Genomic DNA, 15374 nt, shown 5'->3' with positions numbered 1-15374 from the left:
CGGGACAAGCGCCAAAATGTGTTGAGCCTACACACCTGTGGTTCACACAGGGGGAAATGTGTGACATGCACTTTAACACATCCTAAAACACACGCAGGAACAAACGAGCTTAGGTGGCGGCCTGTTAGGCAAACAGGCTGACGTGAGTCCGAGTCAAAACAGCTTTTTGTATTCAAACACCCTGAGCATTTATCTGGTTTGCTGCCTAATGGAGTCAACAACAGTACTTTGTTGTACACAGCCAAAAAAAGGTCACCACCTGGATTTTACTATGCAAATAGGCAAGAGCCCTCTGTCGGTCAAAAACTGCAGTGATTAATATGTTTCAGTTGGCAACACGTTTTTTTACACTAACTGATGCAGTGTATAGCTTCTTATTTCTTAAACAACCATGTCAGAAAACATATGCTGTGGTTTTGGAAAAGATGTAACTCTGTTTCAGAGGGGTGAAATGTTACACTGTTTCAGAGGGGTGAAATTATTGGCCTACATAAAAGAACGAAAACTACAAAGGAGAAGCTGAAACTACTAAAATCGTGTTAAGAACTGTCCAACGCATTATTAAAACCTGGATAGATAGTGGTGAACCGTTATCTTTGAGGAAGAAATGGGGTCGGAAAAAAATCTTTAATGACCATGATGGTAGATCACTTAAAATAAATTAAATTATTTTAAAATTTTAAATATCGACAGTAGAACTCCCGGCTATGTTTAATAGTGAAAGTAAGAGCATTTCCACATGCATAATGCAAAGAGAACATAAGGCAAAGGACTATGCAGATGTGTAGTCTTAAGAACTTATCAATGGGCCTTATCAGGATAAAATGCTTCAATTCGTCCATACATATTGGACTCTGGAGCAATGGAAAAAGGTTGTGTGGTCTGATGAGACAAGATTGACCCTGTTCCAGAATGATGGGTGCATCAAGGTAAGAAGAGAGGTGGATGAAGTGATGCTCCCATAATGCCTAGTTCCTACTGTACAAGCCTGTTTTGACAGTGTAAAGTAGGATCTGGGAATGCTTCAGTTGGTCAGGTCTAGGGTCTGAGCAATCTTATGTGCCAAATAAAGCTTATCAAAATGTGTACGGCAGACATTGAAAAGACAGAACAGTCTAGACCTGTGCTCATGACTTTTTTCGAGGCTGCAGTGCTGTGGTACTAAATGTTAACTCTAGCATGGCAGCATTCTCACAATGCTAAAAGGCTGATATGTTCACTATCTTAGTTCAGTGTTGTAGCATTCTAACATTTGGAAAAGGGAGGCGGATGGGACTGCCATTTGTTTAGCAAGTATTTGGTCTTAAACTTAAGTAGCAGCTCAATTGGTCCTGCAGCTAAATCTTCAGCCATGTCCTTTGACAGCCATTTTTAGGTGGTGCCTTCTGCCTACTCAAGACCGCAAGCAGATGTTACATCTCTCCTAGCCCGGAGAAGAATACTTTTTGAGTGGAAGTCTCCCAAGCCTCCACTGTCCTCTTACTGGTTGAGTGATGTTATGTCTTTTGTCAAACTTGAAAAAATTAAATATTCTTTGAGAGGTTCTCTGAACAAATTTGATTGTAGGTGGCGCCCCTTTATTTCTTATTTCAAGAAGCTTAGGTCTCTACCCAATTTATTTATTTATTTTTCTTATTTTTTTATTTTAAAAATATTTTTCCAAGGATTGTGTGGGGTGTGGTGTGGGTGGGGGTTGTGATTGTTTGTTTGTTAAAAAAAACAAAAAAACAATAAAAATCGTTAATGGAAAAACAAAAGTAGTAGCTCAATTGATGATGCCACCAAAGCGATAACACTTCATCCTAACATAAGTGATATGTAAAGTTTTTGTAAGCCAGTCAAAGTCCAGATATTTCTCAGGATAAGTAGAATCTCTGCTGTTGCCCATCAAAGTGAAAGTCAAGTGATCACCAATGTCAAAGGTATTTGAGATATTAAGTCTTGGCCAAAGTGACACAAGTGACACAAGTATATATAAATGACCATATGACACCCTTAAGCCATCTCACCTTGAAGCACATTTTAAGGGGAAGGAAAAACTGAATTATGTATGAAAAGTGTCAGCTCTGTAGTGTGGACTCACTATGCAACATATGTAAATTAAACTCTTTAATGGAAATAGAAATGGAAAAGCGGGTTTATATACATAAAACACACTTAAATAAGACCGGAGTCATCAAGCTGAGACTAATGAGCTTACATTGGGCACATGGCCAGGGTGTATAGTTCCTCCCTGTTGTGTTACTGTAATATCATAATTACACTTACAAGACTGTTACACACATGTGACGGCCAATTATTTATTTATACTAATGACTGTGCTAAACATCCATTATTCATGGTAAGTGTTGGGTCTGTATTCCTGGAGTGTTGCTGACAGAGGGAAATGGAGGCGCAGATGCGAATGGAAACTTGATTGTACCCTAAAGGAGACCAGGGACTGAGTTGGCTGCGAAAGGGAATCATCTCCTCCCGTTTAAAGATGCAGCCAGTGCCCCGCGGATGGCACTTAACCTGTGGCTAAGGTGAAGAATTACATCCAGTTGATTAGAGAAGCAGCTCTGCTCGAGGATGCAGCTCGAATTCCCAACCGCACTCCAGCATATAATCACAGAGCCGCTTAGCAGAAGCACAGATTTCACGTACTTGTGTTGAAGATGTCAACAAATACCACAAGAGCAATCCCATGATGCATTATTCATGGTGATTTTATTGGTGTTCCTGAAAAGGACAAGTATGTTTGGGTTGTTGTTCAAACATCCAAGGTTAGTGTCAGAACTCATAATAAGAGGGTTCAGTTGGTGGCAATATAAGAATGTGAAAATGCTCCAAAACAGGTAGGTCTGCTATCAGGTGTTGCATTAAGAACTAACAAAGTATGAAGAAGGCCAATATATCCTTACTTTAGTTTTCCATAGATCAGACCCCAAAGACACTCAATCCTTCGGTTCCCATAATGCAACTAAATGATGTAATATGCTTGACCCCTCCACAGACGGAGATGCAGAAATCTTTATCTAACTACTGTCCCAGGCGTGTGTTGTGACAGCTGCACTTTGTGAGTACAATAGGTATTAGCAGGAACATGAACTTAAGTAGTGTTATTAATTATTGGTAGTAACTGTTAAACTGCTCAGTTATCAGTTACACTTCAATATAACAGAGTGATCGTAAACGCTGTGAGAAACTCCTTTACTTTTTTTGTATTTTGACAAGTCATAGTTTAATAAAGCGATTAATAAATTAGTAAGTTTAAATAACACGGTGAATCTGGGGCTTTTGGGGCCACTGGAGTTGTGAGGCCCCTGGTCTGTTGCCTGTTTTGCCCAGTTAATAATCCAGTCTTGCTAGGCAGTGCTCGGGAGGCAGAGCAGGTCGTGTTCCATCCCCACACACTCCTGTCAAAGTGACCTTTGGCCAGACACTGAACCCCAAAAGGCCAGACCCTTGCTTGGTATTTGGCTTCCTTTGGTGAGTCAGCTAATGTTTTAGAATACATTTAGAAAAGTACAAGCACTGCATTACAAAACACAATCTTGATTAGCAGGAATTGCTCTTTTCAAATGCTGCTTGATAGTGCAGACAGTGTTTCAGACATGACTGGTATGAACTCAGCCTTGGTAAAAGCAGAATATCTCCAGCCATCCATATCATAAATGGCTGGTTGTTAAACAGTAGATATTCCCCCCTCCTGCAGCAGGAACATCAAATTTATTCTGCTGCTTTGATCTCATTTTAGACCCAGTCCTGAAATAGCATGAGGCTCAGAGTGGTGTCAGCAGAAAAGCAGCCAGCAGAGCCAGCCCGACCTAGGCGATATACCTTTGTTGAATATAGCAACATTAACACAAGACTGTGAACAGTTGATCACAAAGACCGCATCAGAACCAACATTTCGGGCTGTGTTTTTCAGATTGGACTGTTCCCAGCTCTGGCCCAAGAGACTCACTAGCTATATGGAGAGGAAATGAAAAGAGCAAAGCTTAGACATGTTTAAAGGAGGAGAGTTTTATTTACAACACACAAGGCACTGGCTGCAAGCCAGCAGCAAAGCTTTCAGTCTATAGACGCAATCTATCAAGGGAGCAACTTGAGTTTGCTTTCTTCTTTAACTCTGCCGATCTGCCACAGGGAAACTAAGGGAACTTCAGCTTAGCTCATCAAAGAAACCCTCCCTGAAATGAATCTCCTTATCTGCCAACTGGCTATGACAAAGATGACCTTAAATCATCATTATTATATTTTCAGAGCGGTGCAGCAGACCTCCTTTGGCTCCCTTATTAACATAGTTCCACAATCCCGAAGAGCAAGTATCCCAAATCACTGTTGTACTACAGTTAATGTTAACCCCGGTTTATTACAAGATGTTCTCATTACTGGTATACTCCAGTGTAGATGAGGAATCAAAACACATCTTATTAAACAGTGCAGGATGCACCATCTGCTTCTAACCGTCTATTCTTCTTCACCTTTATCAGTTAAATACTCCTTGGATTTCTGGCCATGGTGAACAACATACGATTAAACAGTGCTTAACTTTTTCATATAAATTAATGTTTGGTTACTTTCAAGTCATCTCCAAACGAGTTGATACAAAGTTGATTCAGCCTATCAGCTCCACAAAACTATCTCTCTATAGCAGCGTTTACAAACTGGCGTAACCCCCTAACACAGGAGCTCAGAAAAATCCCAAGAAATTCCCCCCAAAAAATTCAGTTGTTGATTCATCGGCTACGGAAAAACCTGGATGTACAGCGGATGATATTAAATCCATGCGCGATCACCAACAGTGTTGTTGTAATTACTCAGAATTACTCATGGGGGCGACAGAAGTTACTCACTATTTAATTTTCACTTGTTCTCTGCCTCATAGTTAACCTTTTTTCCCCTAAAACCAATTTTCTAAATGTTATGAATTGTCCCTGCTGTGCTGGAGACTCACTTCCTTTGTGCTGACCCTCCCTTCCATCCCACTAATCACCTCTCCACACGGTCTACCTGCATCTCGCCACATCCTCATTTTTCTCCCTCTCACCGCCTGCCTCTCTGCTCTCTCTCTCTCTGGGTGTCTCATTAAAGGCGCTCTATCTAATGAGATTACGCCGTGGGGATTAATGGTGTGGCTAATTGATAGACACACAGCCGGGAGAGGATTAAATCCCTTTAAATCCCCAGTGGGTCTTTTTGGCGCTTCAGCTGACTAATTGAAATCACAGGAATGGACACAAATATACTTCCTGACCCCATACACACTACACTCCCACTTCTTCTTCCTCTACCGAGGTGCAATAAAGGGGCGAATAGCGAAGTGTTTTATTAGAAAATGAAGCCACATCCAAAACAATAGGGTCAAGGATTAACGGCGTAATTGCAAAAGGGAGTCTGTTACGCTTCATGCCTCTTTTGAACACTTAAAAAAAGCATGAACACGCTGTAAAGAAATAAAGAAGGGATATACAGTTTGTATGTATGCGAGGTAAGGTAAGTATGCAATTACAAACCGATCATTTCATGAGCAAATTTAAGAGGAAAACTGGTGAATTTTAAGCTACCGTGTTGAATTTATATGATAATATAGCGTGTTTTAAATGATTTTGATAGTGTAAGTGTTTGAAAAAAAATTAGACAATCGTAGAGAGAACCAATGCAGTCTCACTGCTGCTTTCAGCCCATTCATCATCAGTATTCCCTGGCTGATCCGTGTGGGTGAGTGGGTGGTGGCCAGAGGCATGCATTGCTGTCTGCCACGGTATCTTCTTTAATAACACCACTGTAGGGCACAACAACTCAATGTTCAGATCCAACACATGGCGGCTTTGAGTCTAGGCTGTAGTCGAGATGTAATAGCTGTGATAAATACTCTAACATAGAGGCCTGGTATATGTTAAAGCTTTACGTGACGTTATATCGGAACCAGCCCGGACCATGTTTAACAGTTTCAGCATACACCTGACGATGATGCATGCAGAGAATATTCAAAAAGTTGGCACATCTCCAAAACATGTCTTGTTTATTTTCTGTAGCACACATCCAGTTTCTAGATGAATGAATAAAAGAATTCCAGGACACTGAATAATAGAACAACTATCAGCAGGCATGGCTAATGAACCTTACACTGTCCCGAGGCCAGAGAGGCCAACGGGAGGAACACGTCTGTCAGAGACAATACATAGTGAAAGGGACAGGCTGTGTTTTCACATAGAAAAGGAGTATAACAAAGCCTTTATAGAAAACAATCCCAAAAGAAAGAAAAAAAGACAGAGCAAAACATGTATAAGCAGGCGTCTTTAAGAAAATGGAATTATGCTTCGACAGAAGACAAAGAAAGAAAAATTATCCACATATTAAGAAATGAACTGGCCCGAAATCCCACTAAGTCCAACGAAGAGCTAGAGAAAGAGCAGCAACTTTTATGTCATCAATACTTCAAAAATAGGTATCTTACAGGTATTTTTATTTTCTCAGTGTCTTTATACAGAGTATATTCATATAGTTTCCGCTGACTATTTTCACATTCTCACCACATAGTAACAAGTGCTTTAAGTAAAACATTTTGGAGAAAAAAAAGAATCATGCACCTTTTAATAGTTTTGTTTGGCCTATAGAAAACGGGAATGTTCAAGGCGACAAAAAAAAGAGGAAGAAACAAAAACGTTCTCAGATGCCTTTGTTTTCCAAGTCCCCTTCAAGTTCTGCTTTCTTACACCGGTCTGACTAATCAGAACATGCCTACAATATAAGCTTTACACTGTGGAGAAAGCAACACAAAACCGTACAGAGGCAGGCAAGCGTCTCAACATAAAGGCTCCTATACTCATGAGTCCACAGAGGAAAAAAAGGCAGGCATTCTCCACTAGAGTAGAAAAACCCCATACATGTAGAAAAGTGGTCTTGCACAATGTCAGCGTGTCGACAACAGGTGATGGTTGTGAAAGTCAGACTGAGCAGAAGAGGGACGTCTTCCCCCCACAACAACTTTTGATTGGCTTCTTTTAGACCATAATTCAGTGGGTTATGATATCCGATAGTCTGCCCTATAGTTGTGTCCTTCCCTCCTGGGACTGGGTTATTCATTGGAACCACTGTGTAGGGGCACAGAGAGTGTGACAGGCAGGGCTTGGTTTGAGGAGCGCAGGGTGGTGGGGGGGAGGGGGTGGTTGCGACGAGAGAACACCCGCCTCCACTGCACTGCACGAATGGCAACCGATCCTGAGATAGCAGGAGTCTGATATACAAAAACACACCACAAAAGGCACTTTATAAAATGACAGTGCTTCTGTTCTAAGGAAAATTCAAGTCGACAGAGTGAAAGAGAGAGAGAGAGAGAGAGTCAGAGAGCAATCTTCCTCCCATCAAAAAAAAACATTCTCTTCAGTGTGAGACTAAAGCAAGAGATGGTTTTTTCGTTTCAACAATCAATTAAAGCACAAAATTCACTATCGGTGTCTCTCTCACGAAAACGCCTTGATTCATCCCCCCAGAGAGCTCCGGGGTGCAGCGTGGTGAGAGAAGAAAAAAAAAGAAGAAAAAAGAAGAACATCACTTTACGAACTCGCCACTAAAAAGTATAAAGCCAGAATACAGTTGCGTTGCAGCAGGGAACTCATACTTTGGCGGGGCCTCGGTCGCTGATGTGAGAAAAACGAACGCAGCCCATTGCGAGGGTCTGTTTCCTCACTCGAGTACCATAGAGCCTGCGTCATGTTTTTGGCGCCCTTTGCCCGTGGTTTATTTTGAACCACTGTGTATAGCCCCCGCCATAGCCCCACCCAGCACCCCTCATGCCCCTTCTCCGCTCTCAGTCGTCGTCCCCTCCTCCGTAGAGGTCGGCCAGCTTCTTGAAGCGCGGGCCCCAGTCGTTGAGGTAGTCGTAGTCCTGGTCCCCTGAGCTGAGGGAGTTGAGGGAGCTGACAGAGCCGGCGGTGGAGCCACTGCCTTCGTAGTCAAACACCAGCAGGGAGTCGTAGGGAGGGGCGGTGGGGTCGTTGTCTGCTGCCCTCAGACCCTGGCGGAGAGGCAAAGATAAGAAAAGACAAGAAATGTAAGATCTTGTGACAGTGACAGTGTTTTCTGTTCAGTGTGGCCAGGCCTGTGCACTGTATTCAGGTGGTCTGTTAAAGGTGTAGTCATTGATTCTGGAGAACGCTTGTTGTCAAAAAAGCTTTTTGTCAAAATGAGTGAGTATCTCCTCATGATCCGCTACCTATCAGTACTGTTTGTACACAAAGAAAAATAAATCCAGTGTTAATACACAGCCAAGGCCCTTAAACTGGTATGTAAACAAATGGGGCCCACCGTAGCAAGCAACATGCCCGTTGACAGAGCCTAGGCTGTGTACTGTACTGTATAGTAGTAGGCCTATTTACAGGTAGCGAATCGTATGGAGATATGGAGATATTCACTGTTTTTAACAAAAAAGTGATTTGGACAGCAAGCCTTCATCACTGAATCACTGACTCCATCGTTAGCATAACTGGATCGAAGCCAGTCATTGTTGTTCATCAACAGTAAAATGGAGGAAATGATTTTTCACACAGTAACAGGTGCAGACGGCCAGACTGTAAAAGTTGCAATAAACCTTGTCTCATCTGCTCACACAGCCATTAGGTTTTTAATCATGGTCTGGATGCTGGTTCCGAGCCAGACATTGAGCTGTGAACAGGGGCCAAACATTTTTTAGCAGCATATAACTGCTGACTGGAATACAGTTCTGGGGGAGCAAAACAACGAGAAAGTCAATCCCTGTGTTCTGTTTTGAAATATCCTCTAAATGGGGAATGTTTCAGACTACAAAACATAGTTGTCTGTACACCTTTGTATGAGTCTCAGCAAACGGGTAGCCTGTCCAGCTTATACTGTAGAATTTATTTTTCAGCAACATCACACCAATTTTTTTTTCCTGCATTCTTGAACTTACATCATGAATGAAGTCTCCTATATCTCCGGGGTGGGGCAGACTGGGTCTGACTGGATACTGCGACTCGGCGATCACAGGCCTCTCGTCGACCCTGCGCACCCCCACCGGCTTATTGATGATGTGGTCTAAAGACTCGGGCTGCTGCAGCTGGCTCAGGTCATAGTCCTGGACGAAGGCCAGAGAGGGAAGAATTAGGAACACGTCATTCGTAGCTTCTTGCTATTTCATTGGTGCTATTTTCTTTCATTTTTTTTCCTGAAGGTTTTCATGTTTTGTTGGACTCAATTAACACTTGGGCTCAAATGATTAACCTATTTCCTATCAAGATATTCTATAAATGTAGTTCATGCATTGTTTTTTTGAATGGAGCTCAAATTGGTAGATATACTTTGGCCCACCATCCGCTCTCACAGACTCTCAAACTTCGATGTGCTTTCCTCTTAAGGCTGCAAGGGCTCTTGTCTGACCTGCAGAGAAATCTCCGCTTTTTGAGCACCTTTTGTAAGACTGCAGTGCTGCAATCTTTGCTTGGGGGAATTACCCACAATTCACAGTGTTCTAATGATAGAAACAGGATTGTTAGGGGAAGTCTGACATGTTACAAAATAATGAAAGTGCTTGCAAGAACACGGTAACATTCGGATAGCAGCTGTGGGTTGATCATTACTGATAATACGTACGGTAAATCATTGTTAAATTCATGATACAAACAACTGCAATTCCTCTCACAGCATATTTATTTCTCTCTCTCTCTCCCTATCTCTCTCTTTCTCTCTGAGAAACACACACAATCTTATTAAACTTTAATTGAGATGCTATTTATTTTAACATGCCTTTCTATTCAATTTCTATTCATTGCTGATTTCAATTCGTCTACATTAACCGGAACAAAATAAACGAGTGAATTTAAAAAGTCTAACTATGTGTTGCAAATAGAGCAAGTCATTGAGTTAACTGCTCTCCGGAGGCTGATAAATAACTGAACCTTCTATTACCTCATGCAGGAGCCTGATAATGAAAAAAATATTCCTATCTGATCTCAGAGTGTGTGGTTATGCACTATAGATATCTGGTGTGTGGGTGATGGAAAATATAAAGTATCATAAATGCATAATAAATCAGACATTTCTGAGTTCATCAAAGCTGTCGGAGATCAACACTGTTGAAGGTTGTCATTTATCTAGAAAAACATAATTAAAAAATAAGAGATGGTGTGGGTGTATGACTGATTAAAAAAAGGGCTCCTCATATAGAGAGAGTTGAACAGAGGACTGTACATGGACACAAAGCCAAGCAATATTTTCAGCTCCAGCACTTCTCTGTAAGACTAAAGCTTTACTCAGTGTTTAGAAAAGTACATTTCGTTCTCTATGGACTCTATCTGCAGTGCAGCAGTACAAGGCTTAACCTATCTTGTTCATAGTTAATTTAACAATTCTCTTCGAAGGGAACTAATTTTCTGTGTTCTCTCGCTTCAGTTGAATGCATTTTTGAGTAAGGCCAAATAGTTTATAGTTGACAAATTGCCAATGCAACTTAAATCAAAAGTCAGCAGATGGAACCCTTTTGATATGAAATTGAACTGGTCAGAAAATGTTAATTCGGTGTGTGCTTTAAAAGGCAAAGGCCAGATTATGTTAATTCTGTGTGCAGTTAAAGGCAAAGGCCAGGTTATGTTTGAGCTCAGCAGGAAGCTTATGAAAGGCTTCCATCAGAGTGTTTCTGCCTGGCTTTAGTTTTGAAGCATTGCTGCCAAAAATAGGTACACAAACAAACAACACATGTATGATAAAGGCTGGCACTGTAATTGGTTTGACATAAGACTCATTACAAAAAGTTTTTGGAACCAGGAAAAGAGTTCAAACTGTACCTAATTTTGAAGGTTTTAGTATACTCCAAGAAGGATTGGGAGTGACTATTAGGTGTACAACAGATGCAAGTTGGAAGGTGCTATGAGCCTGCTGCTATTCCATGACATGAGACAATTCCTTGTATTTTGAGTTTGAGTACATTTTTGACATAATTGTAACAGTTTCTTTTGAAAGTTATATTAATTGCCTGTTGTTGGTGGTGTTTTCATGTGCATCATTATGGTCATGTTTAGTTTAGTTTAGTTTATTTATTTAGCACACATTAACATTAATGGTGCAAGGAGGGAACGAAGCCCAATGGGCTTGTACAGAGTTCCACCCCTATAAATGTATGACTGTAAACTCAATATTTGGGGGTTTTGGACTGATAAAACAAGCAACACAAATACAACATCTTGATCCGGGGGAGAATTATATGTAGAGGCAGATATAATTGATAATTAAAATAATAATTTACTGCAGCCATAACTATTAAATACATTTTACTGATGCATTGCTTTTTAACTCAGTGACTCCTGAACAATGCTAATGTACTGTTGGAATATGTGTTCATTTGACACTAGGCATGGGTGACATAGCTAGTCTCCCACTACAGATTTCATGACTTTTGTTAATTATTAATATATGAACGATCTTCAAACGCTACCTGGTCCTCCTCTCCTCCTCCCTCCTCGTCATACTTGAGGATGTTGTCCCTGACATCGTCCTCAGGGTCGATCAGCAGAGGCTTGGCCTGACGCTCCTTCTCTCTGCGCTTCATCCACACCACAAAGAGCAGGACCATGCCTGTGAAGAAAACATACACAGTAGAAGCAGTTAAGGCCTATGTAAACCCAAATCCGTCTAACTGTGTAATTTGGGGTGTTAGTTGCATGATAGTGAGCATCTGAAAAGATTTAGGCCTATTTATAAATTCCAATTAAAGATACTGTCATTTCAACCTGCAGTGTGTAGAATTTTGGGTTGTATTTCCTAGCAGATTTTGTAGAAAGTAATTATAATATCCATAAGTACATTTAATCTAGTGCATAATAGCTGAATTTTGTTTTTTGAATTATTATTTTTTCCCTTAGAAAGGGTCTCATATATGTCCATATTTCTGCCTATTTTGGACCAAGGCCTAGTGCCGCCATCTTGAAAGTGTCATAGTTGGAATGTCATCAGGTGCATTGTTTAAAATGTAGAATTGTTCTTGTCCTTGAAGGCCACTGTAGCTTCTGTTATTATTCGAAAGGGGTGGGGTTACCCAGGGAGTGTTGCATTCTAGAACTTTCTAGAATTTACTTGATGATGTCATATTACACACTGCACCTTTAAGTTTGATATAGGCTACTTAACCAAAATTCTATAAAAACAATGACTGTTGCCATGGAGACGTTTGATACAGCCATGCCCACACAATCCTGTGAAACTGTCTCTAGACAGTAAACAAGCATTTTTTTTTTTTTACAATACATTCTTATTATATTAATGAACATCAACTTTCAACCAGATTTTTGTAAGAGTTCATTGGGCCACCCAACTTTAATATCATATATTGATTTTTACTAGGCTATTTTAGACCAGGCTTCCAGAGGCATTTAAGTAGACACATCCAACCACATTTAGCCATTCTCATGATGTAAGATGAGGGTTGCAAAGGGGTGGAAAGTTTCCAGTCAATTTCCGGAAACTTTCCAGAAACTCTCCACCGGAACTTTTGCTCTAAAATTTTAGGAATATTAAAAATTGGGAATTATAGGAATTAACTAAATGACGGTAATTTGAAAGATTTTTTTTCCACATCCAAACATAAATCTAAACATAAAAACACTATGTTTTGTCATAGGCAGACATCCATGCAAATTAATACAATTAAAAAACATTACATTTGAACAGATTTATTTGTAAGTAGAAATGTATTAAGTTTTGATTAGACAATGCCAAAATATATTTTCCCCAACTATATTTAAAATCACTGTTTAAGCCTTTGTAAACCTGGTCTAGTAAAAATCAATATATGATATCAAGTTGGGTGTCTCAATAAGCTTTTAAAAAAATCTGATTTGAAATGTAATGTTCATAAATATTATAACACTTAGTTGAAAAATGTGTTTTACTGTCTAGAACGGTGGCCAGGACTGAAATAAGATAGTGAGAAGGATTTAGTGCATTTGGGTTGCTTTACATGTAGGAAAAAATGTATTCCTGTTAATTCCCAAAATTCCCAGAATTTTGCAACCCTTTGTAGGATACATAACTGATATAACCGATCGGATGTTGTGTACTCACTGAGCAGTATGATGATGCAGATGAGTATAGCGATGATGGCCCCGGTGCCCAGGCCGGCGGCTGCCACGGCCCCTGTGGCGCTGCAGTCCCCGTTATCGTCACAGGGACAGACTTTGACTCTGATCATGGAGCGGTTGGACAGAGGAGGGTTCCCCGAGTCGGACACAAAGATGGGGATCTCATACACCGCAGCCTCCAGGTAAGGGATCCTGAGCCTCAGCTGAGCGTAGTCGCCTAGAGCGTGGCAGTGAGATAGTGTTGATAAACAGTGGGAGAGGGGAAACATTAAGAGAAGGAGGGGAGTGAGTGGGAGGGAAAGAAGGAGAAGAGAGGGGGAAAATTAGATCAGACAGTGTACTGCAGAGAAATTACATTTTGTCCACCGCACGACATCATGTCATCTTATGCGTAGGTACCAGTGAATGGCATACCAAATAAAAAGCCGCCACCAAACACAAACTGCACAGCGATCATTCTGACATATGTGTGTGTGTGTGTGTGTGTGTGTGTGTGTGTGTGTGCCAGAGAAAGCTTTACAGATGCAAAGAGACCGCAGAACGCATAACCTTCGGCATCTATCACTCAGTCAAGCTGAGACGAGAGCCTCGGTGGGAGTAGAGAATCAAGGTATGTGATCAGATTTTGTCCTCAAGACGACTGGCTGTGATACATCCATCCGGGTGGATTAGGTGACAGATGGGTTGCTCGGGGGACAGAGAGATGAATGGAGCTCATTTGTCACAAACGATGGATCGTACGTCAACACTGGGATGGCAACCGCGTCGCTCACTGTGAGCTTTGCGAGACATTTTGTTAAACTCGGACTTCTCTCACCAGCTTACAGCAAAGCCCCGGCCCCTTGATTGATGTCGGCAGTTATTCTGCAGAGGGGCTTTTTGCATTCCATCTGTTAAGTTTATGGTTTAATTCAGCCGGGCGAACCAGAATGCCCATATATCATACCATCTCCCCCGATTGTTACATCAAGAGGACGGGTTAAATATTTGCAATATGAATGGTAGCTGCTGGTAAAGACTTTAATTTACCGCTGAGTCTGGAGATGGTCCAGTTGCGGCGGACGCTGGCAGGGAAAGAAGCCAGCTCGAAGACAAAGGGCCCCACGTTGGGGTCTGCATCAGCGTCGGAGGCCGTGATGTTGACCCTGGAGTTGGGGCGCGCTCGCTCACACACCTGGGCCTCCCGCGGCACCAGCACCGGAGGGTTGTCATTGACATCGATCAGGTAGATCTGGAGGGTTCCTGTCCCACTGGCCTGAGGAGAGCCTGAAGAGAAAGAGAGGAGGCAAAGAGATCAGAGGTTGAGATGGGGGGTTAAGCACGTCTGCTTTATGCACCAAAAAAGAACTGCAAAATGTATGGTGAAGCAGCGTTCTTATGCGTCTTTAGGCACCAATGGCCTGGAACAGACTGCCCTTATATACAAATAAGTACAGCAACATCAGTTGATAGTTTTATTTTATGCATTATGATTTTTAGGTGCTTGTATTGTATTGTTTTCATGTTGTCCTTGTAAAGCACTTTGAGCTGCATTTGATGTATGAAGGGTGCTATACAAATAAATATGTATTATTATTGTTAGTGCAATAACGTGGCAATCAAGAGAGGAGCAAACGGCGCTAAGGCATAAGAGTGAAGATGAAATGATTGGAGAGAGAGCAAAAAGCGGGAAAGCGGAGTTGAGAGAGTGTGATGAGAAAGCTACAAAAGACTAAGAAACCATCCTTCCATTTCAATTACATATTTCTCGCTGGTTTTTCTCAGTGAGAAAAAGAGGCTTTCAGGCAACAAAAAAGAGAACAATATGGAAGACAGAGGTTTTGTTTACGGAGGGATTGGAAGTGGAGGGACAATACTGTGTACATTTGTGGCGGAGCAGCCACACAAAAAGAGCCAGAACAAATGAAAGGACACATACATTTTTTAGTCATTGTGTTTAGAAGCGGCTGCTTTTCTGTAAAGGCTTACATAAAGATTGCTGTTATCTGCACTCTGCACAGCCCGCTGGGAAATGATTCATACGGGAAGCCTTCACTGCAAGCAGCAACACTAGCTCATCATAACTTATTCAGGGTTTCTCACTACTGTCAGAACAGAAGAAAAACCATCAGGTTTGGGAGACACATTTTTTTTATGTTTTATGCATTAACAGCAAATCCTCTAATGTGCCTAGATTACGGCACAGGCTGTAACCGATATGCACTTTAACTGAAATGTTGTTTTTCTGCCACACGGTTTCTCTTACTCTTGGTGCTTTAACAGCGCGGTTCTGGGAATAAGATGTTCATTGTTTTGGAG

General features: G+C 41.3%; 1 protein-coding gene across 1 annotated transcript in view; it reads right to left on the bottom strand.

The window, feature by feature from the left end:
* Nucleotides 1-7798: 7798 nt before the first annotated feature.
* cdh4 (cadherin 4, type 1, R-cadherin (retinal)) overlaps nucleotides 7799-15374 on the bottom strand; it is a gene marked incomplete at its 3' end in the record, with an annotated part of 190531 nt that continues 182955 nt past the window's right edge. The window contains exons 13-17 of the mRNA XM_080025452.1: nucleotides 14106-14342; nucleotides 13060-13293; nucleotides 11435-11574; nucleotides 8918-9082; nucleotides 7799-8005 (exon numbers count right to left, since the gene is read on the bottom strand). Coding sequence (XP_079881578.1) covers nucleotides 7799-8005; nucleotides 8918-9082; nucleotides 11435-11574; nucleotides 13060-13293; nucleotides 14106-14342 — 983 coding nt within the window. The remainder of the gene's footprint in view (nucleotides 8006-8917; nucleotides 9083-11434; nucleotides 11575-13059; nucleotides 13294-14105; nucleotides 14343-15374) is intronic.

The sequence above is a fragment of the Ammodytes marinus genome, assembly GCF_949987685.1.
Source record: "Ammodytes marinus genome assembly, chromosome: 4".
NCBI lineage: Eukaryota > Metazoa > Chordata > Actinopteri > Uranoscopiformes > Ammodytidae > Ammodytes > Ammodytes marinus.
This window is presented reverse-complemented; position numbering and strand designations above follow the sequence as displayed.